The sequence below is a fragment of the Panthera uncia genome, chromosome B1 (genome assembly GCF_023721935.1).
Source record: "Panthera uncia isolate 11264 chromosome B1, Puncia_PCG_1.0, whole genome shotgun sequence".
Lineage (NCBI taxonomy): Eukaryota > Metazoa > Chordata > Mammalia > Carnivora > Felidae > Panthera > Panthera uncia.
This window is the reverse complement of record NC_064811.1, coordinates 141793594-141810849: the sequence shown is the minus strand read 5'-3', so window position 1 is coordinate 141810849 and position 17256 is coordinate 141793594. Positions and strand designations below refer to the sequence as shown.

The 17256-nt window shown below is 35.9% G+C and overlaps 1 protein-coding gene across 1 annotated transcript in view; it reads right to left on the bottom strand.

Annotated features, from left to right (window-relative positions):
* The window catches only part of ANXA10 (annexin A10), a 127839-nt gene that overhangs the window by 8455 nt on the left and 102128 nt on the right, over window positions 1–17256 (bottom strand). Inside the window, exons 6-8 of the mRNA XM_049630067.1 lie at window positions 16526–16605; window positions 722–775; window positions 533–626 (exon numbers count right to left, since the gene is read on the bottom strand). Coding sequence (XP_049486024.1) covers window positions 533–626; window positions 722–775; window positions 16526–16605 — 228 coding nt within the window. The remainder of the gene's footprint in view (window positions 1–532; window positions 627–721; window positions 776–16525; window positions 16606–17256) is intronic.

Sequence of the window (17256 nt, the reverse complement as noted above, 5' to 3'; positions counted from 1 at the left end):
AGTGGGAGTAGGCTGTCTTTTACAAATTTTCAGAGTGTTTTATACAAGTAGAAACAAATTAATAAATAAAAGGAACAGAAAGGTATAGAAGTCAAATAAAGTGCCAGCTAATATTAATGCACCTTTAAGACCCATATGGCAGCTTTGCATAGATCATGACATTAATAATAATCTCCTTGACTTGTAATGGACTAAACTATGTTCACTATAGTCTCTTCAGGACAACACATAAAATGCCTAATAGGAAATAGCTAATATATTTGAGTAAATTCTCCATCAAAAACAGAGATTATTTTAAAAGATTCAGTACTTAAAGATTATATAATTCAGTTATTAGAAAAAATAAAATTATAAGAGAACTTAATTCCTTAGTAATGTCATTAGATGAGACAGATCTGTATAAACATAATTCAAAATAAGCACTTTTGTCATAGCTATATGAAACATTTCCCTTTTCTTTCTGCCAGTTAACAACTTGCTTTTTATTACACAGTCAGTTAAGTAGCTGAAAAGGAACTTGATTAACAATTACCCAGCCATAGTTGTTGATAACTTTTGTTGCACAGGATCATTTGCAGCATGGTTTTGTGTTCCCCTGTCTTCTGTTGACAGGCTTCCCACAGGACCTGAAACATCATACAGCTAGGAAATAGCACCACAACCACCTCAGACATTTTAACAAAGGTTTTCCATAGTCATTTTGAGATCTGGTTCTAGTTACCATTGCATCCTGAGCAGCCATTGCAGGATCTGTGTATCCTTCTTCTCTGTTTCCCTGCAAAATAAGCACAGGTTTTCCTTTGTAAATTTTCTTAATTAACGGTCCATATAGGATTATTAGGACAAAAATCTTTGATAATTCCTGAGAAAATTCTATCATTATTTGGAGTCTACATTTGTTGAACGCTATATGAAATATCGGTCTTTTTTAAAAAAATGTGGCGTTTTTAAATGTTTATTTATTTATTTTGAGGAGGGGTAGAGAGAGAGGGAGAGAAAATCCCAAGCAGGCTCCACACTGTCAGCACAGAGACCTACACAGGGCTCCATCTCATGAACCATGAGACCATGACCTGAGCTGAAATCAAGAGTTGGATGCTTAACTGACTGAGCCACTCAGGCACCCCTAAAAATGTAGGTTTCATTTTGTCTTTGCACTGGTGGTAATCTTTAAAAGATGTTAAAATGCTTTTCACTCTTCCAGCTCTCTGTGCAGAGTCTTCTTCCCATCAAACTGGGCATCCAAGGTCTGGCAGTGGGCAGTACAGGTGGATTTAACATTATTAGAGTGAAAGAATGAGTGAATATTCAGTCTCCGACCTGTAAAATAGGATATATATGACAATAAAATAATCATTAAATCCAAATTTTGTGTAGTAAGAATGTTTTGCAAATTTGTTTCATGCCCAGCACTACCACCCCTTTATGACCAAGGTGATTGAAGAGATGTCCATCACAAACAGGCAGGAAAGATGGCTAGCCAGTGCAGCAGCCTCTGGTCCCCAAGAATTATGATGGAAAGAAGGGAGAAAGAATTAGGAGAGATATGTTATGAGACAGTTCATTTAAAATTTCCCTTGGTTTGAGATCTGAAGGGAAGGCTTTCTTTTTCTTTTTCTTTTTCTTTTTTTTTAATTAAAAAAAATTTTTTTTTCAACTATGCTGAGAGAACAGTGAAAATAGGGTGGCTTTTGCTCCTATCTTCTGTTTGAACTTTGGAAATGGCCACATTGTAACGAACTCAGGGATATAACAAGATGGGGCAGAGGAAAATCAAAATACAACTCTCTTGAATTAATATCAATCCCTAAATAGGATTAATGGACTACTTATCTGCTCCTGATGGAGAAAATTTCTCATCTGGATCAAATTTCTTACCTGTTCTTGATGGAGGAACTTGTATGCTAGTTGAGAACCTGGCTGGGGAGGCTGACAGATACAGTTGTTTTATAACCATGGCAGAGACAGATTGTTCTAGTAGCCAAGAGCTATAAGGTGAACTATACTGGTGGATTGTGTGGGACCTAGAATTTAGGGGGATTATTCAGCTCCAGTGAGAACAAAGATGAGGCTAAACCATCATAGAAGGTTATTTGGCTCTGATCAAACTGAGACAGAAAAAGGATCATAAATTGACCAGCTGCATGGTTTGGCAGCTAATGTTGAGAAATGCTCGTATCCTGGACATCTACATCTCATAGGCTACATGTCCAAAGTTGCCCGGAACCACCATTCCATAGCCAAGATGAGCAAGGATGGAGGAAGTATCTTCATGATCTGAGGACACTATCACTCTCATAAAGATATCTCATAAAACACACACACATGCTTCTCCACCAAATGCTCTCTTGGTGAGAAGGAGAAGGGATGGCCAGAAATCTGACAGTTGAGTATTTAACTTAATAACTGTGTAAATAATATTGAACATGGACTCACATTAACTGTTCAAAGTATTGTATGGATTAAATTTGCTATGTTAATATAATTAAATATTAGGTTTCCTTGCTAACCAAAAGCTGGAGGTATATGAGAAAGATCAATTTATTCGTAAATAAATACACTATACACTTTAGTGAGTCAATGTGTAACCCTGGAAAATTTAATATGTTTTATCACAACTTAGAAGTTGTATCAACTAGAATTATCCAGCTAAGGAAAAGTTGATACAAACTTATCATACACATTTCTTCTGCCTCATTTCATTTGCCTAAAATATTAGGTGACTAAGACTGCATATGTGTAACTCTTACTTAAAAAATCTGTGTATTATTATTATTATTATTATTATTATTTTTAGAGAAAGAACGCAAGCAGGGGACAGGGGTAGAGGGAGAGAGAGAGAATTTTGGGATCCATTCTGGGGCTTGATCCCATGACCCTGGGATCATGACCTGAGCCCGAGTCACCCAAGCACCCCAAAAATCTGTGTATTTTTGTAAGCAAGTGTGTACATATGGACAAGGAATATAAGACAACGCTTGAGTGTGAACATAATTTTATTAAGTGGTAGAATTATGGGAGTTATTTTGCCTTCATATTGCAGAAGTTTTAAGGTGCAGGGATCTTGGGGTTGTATAGTTTTGTCTCTTATCTTAAAGATAAAAAATAAATAGGCTTACAGGTACTAAATGAATTCCTCAAGGTCTTATTATTAAGAAAAATATGATTATTTGATTTCAGTGCCATTTCTGGCCTGAGATTTGGTTACTATACTCTTCCCTTAGCCGAAAGAACTCATTATTTTTAGATAATATCCTCTGGCCAGTCTCTTATGGCTTTAATTTACCCAAGCAATAAATGACTGAAAGCAATAAATGTGCTATATCTTCTATGAACATATGTTGCTTCTTTAACAATATAAACTTATCATGGCAATTCATAGTCCTCATCTTATATGACCTATCAGTAGGATTTGATGCACTTACTCTCTTTCCTTGCTATGCTTTCATCACTGGACTTGCAGGATCCTGCCCTCTCTTTTTCCTTCTGTTCTATTTCATTGGTTACTCCTTCTCAATTTTACATATTAATCCCCTTTTACTTTTCAGTCTCTTAATACTGGAAAGTTGTAGTACACAGTTTTTGGTCTTTGTGTCTATAATCCTTCCCTTGTTAATCTTAACCATTCATGTGGTTTGTATGCTATCTGCTTTGTAGTGATACCCAATTTTACATCTCTAGCTCAGATCTATCACCCAAATGTCAGATGCATATATTCTAAATGCCAAGTGAACATCTTCACTTGGTTTTCTAATATACATATTAGACTCAACATGTTCAAATCTATCTTCTGGTCTCCCTCTAACTCAAAGACCTCTTACATCCACGAGATCTTCCACATCTCATTTTATAAAACTTCATAATTTCATAATTCCTCTTGCTAAGACTAAAAAACTGAGCAATATTTTATTCCTTCTTTTTTTTTTATAAAGTTTATTTATTTTTGAGAGAGAGAAAGAGAGAGAGAGAAAACACAAGTGGGGGAGGCAGAGAGAGAGGGAAACACAGTCTGAATCAGCCTCCAGGCTCTGAGCTGTCATGCTGAGCCTGACATGGGGCTCAAACCCACAAACTCTGAGATCATGACCTGTGCTAAAGTTGGATGCTTAACCAACTGAGCCACCTAGGCACCCCTTATTCTTTCTGTTTTACTTTTAAATCCTCTCCCCAATTCCTGAGGAAGTAATATGGACACTACCTTCAAAACACATGCAGAATCTGGGCACTTTTCATCACTGCCAGTGTTCTCCTATGAGCCCAAGTTAACATTATATCTCGACTTTGTTGATCATACAGTATCCTTACAGGCTTGTTTCTATTCTGTCTCCCTACTTTTTTTTCTCAACACAGCATCTGGTGTGAATATTTTAAAGCATAAGATCATAATATTCCTTTTCTCAAAACCCAGAAATGATTTACCTTTCCCCATTTCATTCAGAGCAAAAGCCAAAGTCCTTAGAGTGGCTACAGGTTTGACCTAATTTCATCACCTGTTACTTGTCTGACATTACCTACCACTGCTATAGTATATTACTTTGCTTGCTCAGATAGCACCAGCTGGCTCCTTGCTATTCTTTACAACCATCAGCCATTCCCTTGCCTTAGAACTTTTCTCTAACTTTTTCCCTTTGCCTGTATTGCCCTATTATAGCCATTCATTTGCTAACTCATTCTTTTCAAATGTTTGCTCATATCTCATCTTTTCGAGGACATTTACCCTGACCAACCTATATAATATTGCAGCCTACCTACTATGCCCAGCCCAACAGTTTCTATCCCCATTATCCTACTCTGTCATATCTTTCATCACTTTCTAACATTCTATATAATGTACCTGTTCATTATGTTCACTAGATTTCTCTTTAATTGTTCCTATTCCCCCACTACAATGTAAGCTTCTTAAGGACTGATGTGGTCTTTGTCTCTATTGTTCATTGACAATTCCCAATTGTTTAGAACCATGCTTGGCACATTGTAGGTACTTGACAAATGCTAACTGAATCAATACTAAATGAGTGGAGGAAAGATAAAGAAGTAGCTTTTAGATAGCACAATTCAAAGATCAGTTATATTACTATAGCTTTGTAATATAACTTGAAGTCTGGAATTGTGATATCTCCACTTTTATTTTTCTTTTTCAAGATTGCTTTGACTATTCGGGGTCTTTTGTGGTTGCATACAAATTTTAGGATTATTTATTCTAGCTTTGTGGAAAAGCTGTTGGTATTTTAATAGGTATTGAATTAAATCTGTAGACTGCTTTGGGTTGTATAGACATTTTAACAACATTTGTTCTTCCAACCCATAAGCATGCAACGTCTTTCCATTTGTTTGTGTCATCTTCAATTTCATCAATGTATTATACTTTTCAGAGTATAGGCCTTTCACCTCTTTGGTTAAATTTATTCCTAAGTGTTTTATTATTTTTGGTGTAGTTGTAAATAAGATTATTTTCTTAATTTCTCTTTCTGATGCTTCATTGTTAGTTGTGTGGAAATGCAACAGATTTCTGTAGATCAGTGGAACAGAATAGAAAGCCCAGAAATAAACCCACAATTGTATTATAATATATCTAAAATATATTATTATAAATATATATTCCTAAGAAAATGGAAAGAAAAGCAAAACTAAAATTTTGGGACTACATCAAAATAAAAAGCTTCTGCACAGCAAAGGAAATAACCACCACAACTAAAAGATCACCTACTGAATGGGAGAAGATATTTGCAAATGATATATCCAATAAATGGTTAGTATCCAAAATATGTAAAGAACTTAAACAACTCAACACCAAAAAACACAAATAACCAAATTAAAAAATGGGCAGAAGACCTGCACAGACATTTCTCCAAAGAACAAATCCTGTTAGCCAATAGACAAATGAAAAGATGCTCACCATCACTGATCATCAGGGAAATACAAATCAAAACCACAATGAGATATCACCTCACACCAGTCAGAATGATTAAATTGAACAACACAAGAAACAACCAGTGTTGGTCAGGATGTGGAGAAAAAGGAAACCTTGTGCACTGTTTTTGGGAGTGCAAACGGGTGCAGCAACTGTGGAAGACATAGTGGTTCCTCAAAAATTTAAAAATAGGGCTATCCTATGATCCAGTAATCACATTACTGACAATTTACCCAAAGAATATGAAGACACTAATTCAAAGGGATATATGCACCCCTATGTTTACTGCAGCATTATCTACAATAGCCAAGATACAGAAGCAGCCCAAGCGTCCATCAATAGGTGAATGGATCCTGAAGGTGTGGTATATATATAATAGAATATTATCTAGGCATAAAAAAGAATGATATCTTACCATTTGCAACAACATGGATGGATCTAGGGAGTATTATGCTAAGAGAAATAAGCCAGTCAGAGAAAAACAAATACCATTATGATTTCACTCATATGTGGAATTTAAGAGACAAAACAAATGAACAAAAAAAAAAATAAAGAGACAAACCAAAAAACAGTTACCAGAAGGTATGTTGGGGTAATGGGTGAATTAGGTGAAGGGATTACGAGGATACATATCTTGATGAGCACTGAGTCAACATATGAAATTGTTGAATCACCATATTGTACAGCTGAAGCTAGCATAACACTGTGTGTTAACTACACTGGAATTAAAATAAAGAATAAAAAAAGATCAGTTAGAAGATGTAGGAAGACTTTCCAGATCACTGAAGTGTTCTTAGTGATTTCCAATCAAACTATATAGCTAAGTAAACACCTACGCTTACAAAGTTTGTGGTAAATATTTAAGAATTTTCTGCAGTTCTGGGTATATGAAATATTTTTTGAAACATAGGATTTTTGACATTAAACTTGAAATGGTGCTTGTCTGTTTACTTCTTCGTGCCGTTAATTACCCAAAGCACTTTAAACAGACTGGTAGTTTAAAAAAAATGTGAATACAGTAAGTTTGTGATTTAGTTTTATCCACCAAGGCAGAGTCAAGCTGATTTCATCATGTAAAAAGCCTAAGACAGCAGCATGGTGTGTGTAATTGATGGAAATGTCAAAGAAATGGCATCAGTGAGTATAGAATTTGGGTTAGGGGCAAAGTAAAACTGTGAAAAGAAGAAATTAAGGGACTTAAAATCTAGCTGAAAATATTTGGACAAGGTAATTTGAATACAGATGATCACTGAAAACTCATGGCAATACATCCCCTGTGGTCGGTCTCACTGTACCAGTTTGAGAAACCATTGTAAGGAAAATCCAGACAGCCAAGCATCCAATTGGGTAGTTTCCATTCTTTCTGTGAAAACATTTATCATCTCCAGTGTGATTTGCACATGCTGATTAATTAATCTCCCAGTGATTATTTTTTTTAATTATTTGACAGATAATTAGATCTCCTGTAAATCTAGTTTAATAAAAGCATGCACGAAGTGTTGAAAGTCCATTTAATGATTGGCATTCGTTTTCAACAAGATGTTCTGGCTGAGTTGTTTCCTTATTAGAAATATCCCTTTTGGAAAATACTTTAAAGATTAAGTAAAAAATCTCTCCCAGGAAATATGACAATAATTTTCAACACTTTCATTTCATGAATACCTTAAGGCTCCTATGCTCCAATTCCCTCAATCTCTATTAATTCACAAAAAGAGGTGTGCTTAATTTTTATGATGTTAAAAAGATGAAAGCCATGGACAGTCTTTAGTTTGATTCTGAAAATAAAAATGTAGAGGGAAGTAGTGGTTGTAATTTCAACAATTGAAGAATTTTAAAGTACATGTATTGGGAGGGAGTTAAAAGAAGAATGGGTTCACATTCCTTAAATTACAAAGTAAATCTCTCTAATCTGAATCTCAAGAAGGTTAAATAATAAATATAAGGACATAGAACTGACTTATGATAGAGCCAAGTGGAAAAGAAATATAGAGTGTTGCACAGAGTATATCTATCTATCTATCTATCTATCTATCATCTATCTATCGCCTATCATCTACCTATCATCTGTCTGTCATTTATATATACACCGAGAAAGGGAGATTGAGAAAGAGAAAGAGAAAGACAGAGACAGACCGACCGACAGACACACACACACACACACACACACACACACACACACAGAGTGAGAGAGAGAATAATGGTCCTGACTACAGGGTGAAAGATATTTGTTTACACTGAAAAAGCCGTCAGTTATCTGGTCGAAACTCACCAGCTCTAAATTGCACAACTCTTTAGGAAGAAATTCCATTTCTTTTTTGTAAAATGTCTGGACAAATTCTCTCTGAAGTGGTGTACATCCCAGATAATGGTCAGTAGTGATAAACTTTTTCAGTTCCCTAATTCACTTTTTATCCTTTCCCAACCTTCTACATTACTGATCCAAATGCTAAATCAGAAGCTCCCGACTGAACAGCCACTGATGTAGAAGTCAGGAGTCAATGGAAAATCTTCAAAGTATTTAAAAATCTAAGAGAAATTATATATTTTATTAAACAGTGTGAATTGCCATGAGACTTCTGGCCTTCAAAAAGGCTATTATTAAAGAAGATTGTACTAAGATATATCTTTATGTTTATTACTTCCATTTTCTATGTAATGTAATGTAAGTAATTTTTATGAAATCCATATTATTTTATATCTATAAAGTGTGTTTTACATTTTAAGAGAAATATACTGTGAAACCTTATAAGTATATAATCTTTAAGTAAACTAATTTTCCTTGGCTTATAAAATTTAAGTCTCTATTCACCCTCATTTTTTGATATTGTCTGTTGGAAGGAAAACTACTACACAGAAAAGCTATTTCAAAGTTAAACACACACACATAATTTCATGTTTGAACTCTGGAAAATGAAATTAGGAAGTAATACTTTATACTATAAAGTCATAATCCAAATTAGGTAAAATCCCATGGTGACATAAATCAGTATGTTGTTTTAAAATATGTGTGTCTATGTAGATAATATTATTATACATACAAGTACACATATATACTTTATCAATAATAAAGCATTATTGTTTAATTTCAGGAAAAAGGAAGTGTGATTATGAATAAGATTGATTGCCCTATTACAATGAGAAAACACTGTTCACTGACTTTTTCCTCCATGACTTATTTTCTGTCATGCTAAATTTTCAGAATGGTGTGTTTTATTTTTTCCTGGAATATAAGAATCTTTGCTTTAAAAAAATATACACTGCAATCTTGATTATGAGATGTCGGTACTTTTAAGTGGCTTACAGTTCAACCACTGAAGAGGTACAGAAATTTTAAGAGGTCATTTGCATATCGGTCATTGACATTTTGTCAAGTAGAAGTAGAACTGGAGTGGAGTCAGATGGGGTTGGAGTTAGGAGAAATTAGATTTAAACAAGGCAGGGATCGTGCACTTAGTCCTATTTCCATATTGGCCTTCTCATTCAGTATATGTGTAATGGTAATCTCTCTGAGCCGCAGTTTGCTCATCCCTGCAAGGAGGGGTTATAGCCATTGATTGGGTTCCTTGGAAAGCTGACTCTGAGATGGAGATCAGCACATCGTGCTTATTATGGAGTGTGCTTGGGAGCAACACTCATGGAAGGGAGAAGAAAGAAGCAGGATTCAGCAGCAGAAGCTCGACTGTGATATAGCTCTAATGGAATGCAACGTTATCCTAATAAAATACATTTGTTTCTTACTAGAGAATGTATATTTTTCTTTAACAAGGTTTTTAAATTTTTTTAAATGTTTTTTATTTATTTTTGAGAGAGACAGAGAGAGGGAGATTGGCAGGTGAGGGGAAGGGAGAGAGAGAGAGAGGGGGAGACATAGAATCTGAAGCAGGTTCCAGGCTCCAGGCTGTCAGTGCAGAGCCCAATGTGGGGCTCAAACTCAGAGACTGTGAGATCATGACCTGACCCGCAGTTGGACACTTAACCTACTGAACTACCTAGGCACCCAAAGAATGTATATTTTTCTTTAATAAATTGAAATAAATTTCTATTTGGATGTTAAGAAAATAAACACTTGTTTGATATTAAGATGGAACTCATCGGTTTACAATGGAACTCTTAGCTTTCCTCTATTAGGGGCAATGGCTATGCCAATATGAATTTCTGACTGGAAACTGTTGTTTTAATTTATATTTTGCAGCCTCACTAGTTGAAAGTTTAAACTGTTTTTTTTTTAACATTTATTTATTTTTGAGAGACAGAGAGAGACAGAGTATGAGTAGGGGAGGGCAGAGAGAGAGGGACATACAGAATCCTAAGCAGGCTCCAGGCTCCGAGCTGTCAGCACAGAGCCTGACATGGGGCTTGAACCCACAGACTGTGAGATCATGACCTGAGCTAAAGTCAGATGCTTAACCGACTGAGCCACCCAGGTGCCCCTCATTAGTTGAAAATTTAAAAAAATAATGATCCTTTTAAACTGAGAGAATGTTTTGTTTTGTTCTGTTTTTGTTCTTTAGGTGTTTAGTTTTTATTTAAATTCCAGTTAGTTAAGACACAGTGTAACATTAGCTTTAGGTGCAAAACACAACGATTTATTTATTTTTTAATTTTTGTTAATGTTTATTTATTTTTGAGGCAGAGAGAGACAGAGCATAAACGGGGGAGGTGTCAGAGAGAGAGGGAGACACAGAATCTGAAGCAGGCTCCAGGCTCTGAGCTGTCAGCAGAGAGCCCGATGCGGGGCTCGAACCCACAAACCGTGAGATCATGACCTGAGCCGAAGTCAGACGCCCAACCGACTGAGCCACCCAGGTGCCCTAAAACACAACGATTTAATACCTCCATTTGACACCCGTGGTCATCACAAGTGCCCTCCTTAATCCCCATCACCTATCCAACCCATCCCTCCACCCACCTCCCCTCTGGTAACTGTCAGGCAAACCAAGTTACAGACTTAAAAAAATTTTTTTTTAAGTTTGTTTGTCTGTTTATTTATTTATTTTTGAGAGAGAGACAGAGAGAGTGAAGGGGGAGGGGCAGAGAAAGAGAGGGAGAGAGAGAACCTCAAGCAGGCTCCACACCGTCAGCATGGAGCCTGAGGTGGGGCTCAAACTCACAAACCATGCGATCATGTCCTGAGGCAAACGAAGAGTCAGACGCTTAACTGACTGAGACACCCACGCGCCCCAAGTTACAGACTCTTAACTACAGAGAGAATGTTTTAATTAAAATTAGTCTTATGACATTTAAGAGTTAGGAAATATTCAATTGACATGCTGTCAACAGAGATCATTTTTTAAATTAATCATTATTATTAACACTTTTCCCCATAACAACTTCAACCTCTCTCACAGGTTAAAATAAGTTTATTTCTTCAACAGTTTACACAGAAGTATATAGCTGAACTATGAAAAGACAAACTATCACTATCCATTGATATTATAATCCTAGAGATCTGAACCTCAAACCAGGACTTGATTAACTGAGGTTGGTGATACGGGCAGTTTTATGACTGTGCAGCAAAGCCATGCAAATCCAAATCACACCAAGGGAAAACCAAATACAATGAAGCAAATTTGTGACTTTATCTTTAAAAATTGAAAATTTTAATTTAATTGAAAAGTCAGTGGATATGACTGGTACATACCACCTTTCTCATGTGAACAGTTTGAAGAAATCCAATCAGTCCAAAACAGCCATCTCTCCTCAATTCGGGGCAGTTAATATCTGGCTTCCTCAGCAGTGTTTTCCTTCGGATTTTTTTATTCCTAATTCAAAACTGATAGTAACTTGGACACACACACCCACATAAAAGGACAAAAAAGAATTAAAATCCACGTTGCCTGGCAATGACTGGATAGTTAGTGTTCCTATCTAGTACTTTTATTCATTCTTTAATCCAATCATATAAAATGTGTGTGAAGCACAATATGAAGGTTTTAAACACAGTAAACACATATTAGGGGAAACTACACCTCTTGTGTTTGATTGGATCTGTTAACCCACCCCAAATAAGGAAGACAGCAAAAGGACATAATAAGAAAGGAAGGAAAATGAAGTAATTTAAACTTGCACACTGCTATTGATATTTTAGAGGAAAAAGTTATTATTAATAGTCATTTCCTCACTTTAACTATTTTTGCATACAGACTAGTTCTAGACAGGGTAGAGATAATTCTTAATGCTTATCTTGGGTGATGTAACACAATAATTTCAGAAACAGAGACAAAGCTGTCCATTTTTTAAAAAACAAAGCTTTGTAGAAGTAAAAAAAAATTAGAAATCTCTGTAAGGTAAATATTTGAATTTGTAATTTTTGGGGAAAAAAAGTCAGCATATGACTATGGGTCTATTTTCCTGAAGAGCTGGGGAATACTCTGTCTTTTTTTCCTAACCTGAAGTTTCCTTGTTTCCTTTTATTTTTTTAAACTTAGCTGGGACATCAAGAATTCTAACTGCTTTCTCTGTTGGAAGATGGCCAGTAAGACAATCTGAATAATAAAAGAGAGGGATTGTTGATAGCTTTTTCTTGCCTAAATACATGTCCCTTGCCTCCTGCTGGGTTTTCTCATGGTTTCTTGTCTCACTTCAGCGTATATTCAGGGTACATCTGATTGATTTGATCAGTACAAACTCAATGAGAATGGAATTAAGAAATTAAAGAGATGATAAGAGGGGAAACTAGTTTTTATTCTTAATAAGTTAGATTCTCTTAATTTAAGTCACAAGCGAGGCTCTCACTATGTTTCTTTCCACTTGTTGTGGTAAATTAGCATGACACGTGCAACTTAATTTTTTCCTACTTACATGGAGATGATAATAGATAAAGTCTTCCCAGTCATCTCTCATTCTGCCAGAAATTTCCCTGTGGCTCTCTATTGCTTACAGGAACCTCGTCAACCTGGCAATGCCGGCCAGCAATTTAATCAGACAATTTTTCCTATTTAGCAGGAGTCCTTCGAGTGAGCCAGCATGCTCAAGCAAGACGTTTCTACTTACCCTGAACCACCTCCTTCCTCTTCCCCAGGTGTGCAAATGATGTTCCTTTTCTAGAATTCTCATAGACCTATTGTATATTAAGCCTCATTTTTTACTGCAGCAAGCATTGAACTTTATTCACTCAGACTTTTAAAAGAATTTGTTCTTTGTAGCATTTATTTCCAAAAAGTCTGACTTGCTTTTTATGTACCATATACTGAGCCTAGTTCTAAAACTGTAAACTGTAAACTCATGATTGGGAAACTACTGGGAAAGGCGGATATGCAAACACATCTCACATTATGTGGTAACACTGAATAAAAATACATAAGACAGGCTTAGAGGAGAGCAATTCCTGTGAAGTAGAAGAAGACTTTGAAGGGTATGTTCAATCAGAGGCCTGATGGGAAACGATTATTCCCACACTAGTTTTCACACCAGCATTTTTGAAATTTGCTTTGTTGGAAAACAATCAAGCAATCAATCAATGAAACACAGGTAAATGTTGGACAATATTTTTTAACACACACATGCTTTATGTATGCCAAAAACAAAAGAGAAGGAATAAAAGATTAAAATAGAGCTGGGTTTTTGTTTTTCTCATATGAATTAATTATACATGTTAAGATTAGTTATATAGAAATTAAAAATACTGCTAATATGTTCAGATTAACATTGTATAATATGTATATAGTATATAGTGTGATGAACGTCATCATTCTACGAGTTAGATTAGAAGTAGGGCCAAGAAACTTTCACACAGTGATCTTTCAAAAGATCACTTAAAATGGTGATATGTCAAAAAACATAAAGCTTGGATAAAAATGTAAAGACATTTACTTTTAAAGTACTTATAAGAAATAATGCAGAACATTTTTATTTGTTTTTTTGTTTATATATTGCTCTCCTTTTGAAAATTCTCTTTGTGCCCAATATAGTCATCCTCATAGACTTCCTGCTTATTGCCAAGTATATCTTCATCCTTCCATCTTCTGTTGCTCACTGGCCTGTCTTGGTTTCAGTTTTCAAGTCTCATTTTCACACTGATAGGTGATCACCAAACTTATTTCATCTTCTTTGAGGACAAAAAAACAGACTATAAGGGGAATTAGCTGATGGAGGTCTAGCCAATGAAATGTGAGCAAAAGTGATAGATATCACAGTGAGGTCCATAAAAGTTCCCATGAACAATCCTCCACCCTCTTTCTGCTTCTGTAGATTGTGGATTGGAATGATGAAATTAGAAGCAAGATGTGAAGATGGATTAGCCACTAGATGGAAAAAGAATGAGCCTCTGAATCACTTTTTGGAGGAGAGCTGTAAGCTGATCAAGAGAGCCCGTTCTGGTCTTCATGTGAGTTTGATAACTGTCATTTACTGTATGCTTTTGGCCATGTATTACAAGAAAGAGATGAGCTCAGCAAATAATTGCCTGGTTTGCAAGCTGAAATAAAAGAGGTAGAGAGAAAGTCCAGATATTTGGTGTCCCTAACAGTTAAAAGGGGGAACCACTGATTCCAAGCAATGTAAGCTGGGACCTGAAGAAGATTTGAAAAGCAAACACCTGTTAAGACTCAGCCCTGCAGCATGTATCTGACTAAATATGTTATCTGAGAGGACTTCCAAGGAACTGGCTTTTAGTTGTGAAAAACAAGAGGCATGGTCAGGGAGAGTGCAAGGATGCAAAGAAATAGGTCTAGGAAAGAAGTTCTGGTATGGCTAAGTGGTATACAGTATTCACTGGAATCAATTACATTAGACTTCTTCCAAGTTTCTTAGAGATTTACATTTCCCAAAACATCGTAAATCCAGATTAAAGAAAAGTGTGCTACTCAAGCTGCAAACAAACTGTTAGATGTCTACATTTGCCAAAACTGAAATGTGAAAGAGATATAAGCCTCACGGAGGATATACTCCACAGCACCACTTCAGATAAACCTGAACAGGACAAAGGGCAAGGAAGAACATCTCAGAGTTTGGCAATAGTGGCCATAAAATGTTGAGGCTAAAAAAATTTCCAGGAACTCATAGAAGCAATTGAAACCAGAGTGGCTCAGAGAAAAGGAAGAAAGGACATTCCATGGTCCATCCCATATTTTCATCTGATGATTCTGACTCCCCTCCTGAGTGTGTGGGGCCTTGGACTCCTGAAGGACCTCAGGCAGCATTCTTACCCTACTCTTCTCCCTCTTGGGTCTTTCTCCATCTTTCTACATATCATTCTTCCACCTTTATTCCCTAGAAGGGCTATCATTTATTCTTTTATCATTAAAGACAATGGAATTTTTTCTTAATTTTACATCCCCATGTAAAAAAGCCTATCTACCTACAGTTCTTGGTGAAATTTTATGCTAGCCACTGACTACTCAGTTATGTTCTTGACATAAAGAGAGAAGTTTCGGGATTTTAGAAATGCTTGCTTCATTACACACACACACACACACACACACACGCACACACACACACACTCATATGACGTAAAACCAAGCCAAAATGCTGGTTCCTAAGACACTTTTTCCAGTTTGGACATCTAGGTCTTCTTTTGTTAGTAAAGAACTGAATATTGATTCTCTTTACATTCCTGAGTGCCTTTGCTGAATTGGATGACAGATTATATAAGACAAAGGTTAATTATATCTAAAAATATTATTATTGTTACAATGCTAATGTGTGGGATGTTTTTAAGAAATATTAATTGGATAGAAATAATACCATTTAGTCAGTAGATAAAAATAAAATGTGTCAAATTTTAACTTGAAGCAGTATTCCTTTGTGTTCATGTATAATACCACGGAATTTTCTGAGGTAGAGCTGAGGATCAGATGCTGGCATGTGTGAGTCTATAGAAATCAATTCAAATTCTGGATTTCTACTTATTAGCTCTTTAGACAGAGAGCTAGAACCTAGTAGGTTTTGTTTGACATCTTTTATTTATAAAATGCTTATAAGAATATTTATATTACAGTATTTTGTAGTTATTAAGTGAGAAACATGCTACTACTAGGCTATACTAGGACCTCAGAAGTTAGTATGCACCCAACCTGTTTAGTAGCTTTAAAAAAATAGAAATAGGGGCGCCTGGGTGGCTGGGTCGGTTAAGCGTCCGACTTCGGCTCAGGTCACGATCTCGCGGTCCGTGGGTTCGAGCCCCGCGTCGGGCTCTGTGCTGACAGCTCAGAGCCTGGAGCCCGTTTCAGATTCTGTGTCTCCCTCCCTCTCTGCCCCTCCCCCGTTCATGCTCTGTCTCCCTCTGTCTCAAAAATAAATAAACGTTAAAAAAAATTTTTTTTTAAAATAAAAAAATAGAAATAGAATTATAATTTCTCATTAGAATTATAATTGTAACTAATATTTTAAATCTTTTAACTACCTTATAAGGTATAATTACTTATGTATATTTCTATAATCATAACATCTTATATGTAGTAGATTTTTTTGAGAATAGAAATGGTATATTATTCATATTTGTTTATTTCTATATCCAAATCAAGTTTCTATTATAGTGGTTGGAATTTAGCTGGCATTAAGTAAACATTATTATACAGAATTTACTGTTAAACTGGAGTTTTCTGTTCTATTTTTTGAAAAGGAAACATATATTTTTTAATAATGCAAAATGGTGTGAATTTTTGAATTTCATACCTGGACCAGGTTCATGAGAGTATCCCTGAAGTGTCCTGAGGTCTCTGAGTAAATGTCCTCTTGAAGGTTGCTGTTGTATTCTGGGGAAAAAAACTTCCATGTTAAAGGTATGATTTATTACAGAACCGCATAACAATGTGCTTTGTATAAGTTAATGCTATTGCCCCAGTTGTGGGTGGAAAGCACAGGAAATACAATCGATCTGTTGACATCTCTTTGTCTTGAAGCCAATTTTCTAAACAGTTCTCCAAAGAAATGTGGTAACTAACAGTAGCATAGGCACAGGTCTGTTTTCTTAAAAAAACGATTATCTTTATTCCAAAATTGAAAAACACCATTGAAAGTCATTTCACATTCTCTAATTCTCAAAATTTGCTCTTATGCATTCTATTTCCATAAACTGCTACCCAGCCCAGCACTTTCCCCAGGTGCTCTGTCTCGTTTTAATATGTAAAAAAATGTTTATTTATTTTTGAGAGAGTACAAGCGGGGGAGGAGGAGGGGCAGGCAGAGAGAGTGGGATAGAGATAATCCCAAGGAGGCTCCATACTGTCAGCTCAGAGCCCCAACGCAGGGCTCCAACTCATGAATCTAGAGCTCACCTGGTGAGATCATGAACTGAGCTGAAATCAAGAATCATATGCTTTGGTTAAGCTTCCGACTTTGGCTCAGGTCATGATCTCACAGCTTGTGGGTTCAAGTCCCATGTTGGGCTCTGTTCCAACTGCTTG